This window comes from Numida meleagris, unplaced genomic scaffold (genome assembly GCF_002078875.1).
Source record: "Numida meleagris isolate 19003 breed g44 Domestic line unplaced genomic scaffold, NumMel1.0 unplaced_Scaffold364, whole genome shotgun sequence".
Lineage (NCBI taxonomy): Eukaryota > Metazoa > Chordata > Aves > Galliformes > Numididae > Numida > Numida meleagris.
The window spans coordinates 26,359-29,778 of record NW_018364589.1 but is presented as its reverse complement, the minus strand read 5'-3'; the positions used below and the strand labels follow the sequence as shown (position 1 = coordinate 29,778).

General features: G+C 49.9%; 1 protein-coding gene across 1 annotated transcript in view; it reads left to right on the top strand.

The window, feature by feature from the left end:
• LOC110391440 (olfactory receptor 14C36-like) overlaps positions 1-1,418 on the top strand; it is a 10,425-nt gene extending 9,007 nt beyond the window's left edge. The window contains exon 2 of the mRNA XM_021383328.1: positions 1,158-1,418. Within this exon, the coding sequence (XP_021239003.1) occupies positions 1,158-1,418 (261 nt within the window). The remainder of the gene's footprint in view (positions 1-1,157) is intronic.
• The last annotated feature ends 2,002 nt before the right edge of the window (positions 1,419-3,420 follow it).

The following is a 3,420-nucleotide window of genomic DNA, read 5'->3' as shown; positions in this document are numbered from 1 at the left end:
CCCTTTGGTGCAGACACCTTCCCCTGAACAAGCCCCCACCCAGAAACACCTCTGCCCTCACGAGCCATGGGGTCCGATGCATGAACCACCTCCTCTGCAGCCAGAGCTCCAGCAGAGCACAGGAGCATCTCCCCAGGCACGGGTCCATCACCCTCTGCAGTGCACAGGGGCTGAGAGCGACTGCCTGGGGCTGTGGGCAATGCAATCCGTGAGGCTGGGAAGGAGTTGGCTTTCCCTTAATGAGATGCCATCGTTCGGACACATCTCCCTGAGGTGTCCTTCAGAGCCGTGAGCTGACCTTCAGGATGCAAATCTTTCCCATAGCCTGGAGAACAAAGTTGAGGGAAGAAGCAGAGAGAAGCACTATGCAAGGCAATGCTGCGGGGTTGGTGAGGTGATTGATAGGCGTCTTTTGTAAGAGTGTAGTGATGAGACCATGCTCATGTCCTTGGAGAAAAGGTGAATATTCAGGGATGGTGAGTGCATTCCTCTGCACTCAGCAGGGTCTGGCTTCTTTTTAAGGTAATGTGCGAATACAATTGCCCTCCATCTCCAAAATCTGAGAGCTCAGAGCAATAGAAAGAAACTCAACCAGTTCCCCTCACCCTTCACAAAACAGCAGTGGATCCCTTTGCCTCTCAGGTCTCAATCACAGCCATTCATACTGAGTGCAGCACAAGGGATCAGGGTTTCTGATTTCAGCTTAAACTCCTTGGGCATGATGAATAGGATGAGAATTTGAAGGCAAAAACTATCCCGAAAACTTCTATTTGTGACCCACATATTTCAGTCATTAGTTGTACAAATGCTGACAAGTACTTGTGCATTAGAAGGGATTCCATCTGACAAATGCTGGCAAGAAAATCTGCCCCCACACCACCACCGTGTTCCCATGTACCCACAGGGACAAGGCTGCTTCCTTCAGAGAGAACGGGCAGAGGCCCTCATGGCAAACTGAACCTCCTGAAATGTAGATCACATCATGCAGCTGACTGAGCACTTTGCACAGAGAAAAACTTGTCATTGACTTTTGTTTTCCTTGGACAGGTTCCTGTGGCCAAAGGCAGCCAATGCCCAACAGCAGCTCCATCAGCGACTTCCTCCTCCTGGTGCTCACCTTTGGGTGCTTTGTATTCATTGTGCTGTCCTATGTGCAGATCTTCAGGGCTGTGCTGAGGATGCCCTCTGAGCATGGACAGCACAAAGCCTTCTCCACGTGCCTCCCTCACCTGGCTGTGGTCTCCCTCTTTGTCAGCACTGACTTTTTTGCCTACCTGAAGCCCCATTCCCTCTTCTCCCCATCCCTGAACCTGATGGTGTCATTTCTGTACTCGGTGGTGCCTCCAGCAGTGAACCCCATCATCTACAGAATGAGGAACCAGGAGCTCAAGGATGCCGTGAGGAAAATGATGTCATGAACTCATTTCACCAAGGATAAACTTCTCATCTGTCTCTACTAATGACTCACAGTCTGTCCGATAACAGGCCTCCACCAGGTGCAAGGACTTTTTCTTGGGTTTTGTATAAATTGTTTGCAGTTGTAGTGCACCAAGATCGAAAGTTGCTCGTTATGGCAAACCAAGCAATGGAAATTTGCCAAATTAGGGAAAAAGAGCAAAAAGGTCATCAAGGGGGCACCATGATGAAGAGGAAGATGAAATAAAGGGGACGATGTATGTGCTGTGCAAAGGAGGATGTGCGGTGCCAGGGGCTGTGCTGGGGGCACATCTCCGTACCCCTACACGTGTGCTGCCCCACGCGGTGCCTGCACAGAGCTGCCAGGGGCTGCCTGTGGGGGTGGTGGGACTAGACTGGGCTGTCCTGCAGAGAGGAATGCCCACAGAGACACCGTGCTGCAGGGCTGGGACCCCAAAATGACCCGGGAACTGAGCGCCCAGCTGCTCTGTGCTCACCTTGCCTGGCTCCCAGGTGCCCCCCTGCTGCTCTGCCACTGCCCCTCCTCAACAAGGCAGCAGAGAAATAAAATTGAACAGCTCGTGGGTGGAGACAAAAATCACTTCATTCTTTCCTTGCTTAGAACCCAATGACAACAAACTTTGTGTGTTAATGGCTACGTATCACATGCAAGTTTCTCTGCACACTATGGAACAGCTATTGAATTCAGTGTCCCCTTCACCTTAATATCTTAATTGGAACTGCACCTAACCCACAACACATTGAACTAATATTTTATATTTTCAAATAATTTCCAACATAGAAATTTGATCATGCTTTGTTAGGATTTCATATCCCTCTTATTCTTCATCTATTTAGTGAAATGAAAATGATTTGCTATGTTTGTGTTTCAGTTTTGTTGTCTCAAGTCCTGCCCTCTTCTTTTCTAATAAGGAACAATAACTGCCTAACTCACCCCTGTGTACAAGTTAGTTATTTCTGTTTGTCTTGGTTTGTCATGGTGATGGCAAGAGTTTAAAGATGGGCAGGCGTGGCAGGTAGATTCTATCACCTCACCACGAAGCCGCGATGGTAAGCGTTACGTGCTCACCATGGTGGAGGCAACCACTGGGTGGCTGGAAACATTTCCAGTACCCCATGCTACCGCCCGAAACACCGTATTAGGACTGGAGAAACAAGTCCCGTGGTGACATGGCACTCCAGAAAGAATTGAGTCTGATAATGGGACTCATTTCAAAAACTCCCCAGTGGATATTTGGGCCAAAGATCATGGCGCTGAGTGGATTGATCACATCCTCTATCATGCACCAGCTTCTGGTAATATCGAACGATACAAAGGGCTGTTAAAAACTATGTTGAAAGCAATGGGTGGCGGAACACTGAAGTGCTGGGAGAAGCATTTGGCAGAAGCCACCTGGTTGGTCAACACTTGAGAATCTATGAATCGCAATGGTCCTGCCCTATGCAGCTCCCTACACACTGCAGAGGGAGATAAGGTCCGTGTAGCAGGGACCCCGATGGGATCTGATTTCATCACACTTTCTCTCAAGCATTATGCACAAACACCACAAGGCCTTAAAGCAACGCATCCCACCCAAGCTCTGACAGTCCATGGGGCGAGAGTGATGGAGATAACAGGAAAGGTTTCCAACCTTGGTGATTCTATGGTTCTTAGCGAGCAGAGCATGGGAGGCACAAGTCGTGATCCTGACGGTCACGACTCGTTTGTCTCAGGAGGCTGCTTGTCCAGCAGGAGGCAGCTTGGCACAGGAAGCACATCCCCAAGCCACTCATCCCAGCAGGGACAAGACAGCAGCCACCTTGCTCAGGATGAGCCCGGAATTGAGTGAAAAATCTCGTCCTTATCTCCAGGCTGAATGTCTCCAGGTTCACCCATCACCCTTTGTCTTTCATCCTCCCACTGTGCAAGGCAGTGCAGAGCCTGGCTCCGTGTTCTCCACGATCTCCTGACGGGCACTCACAGGCTGCAGTGATGTGCCCTCA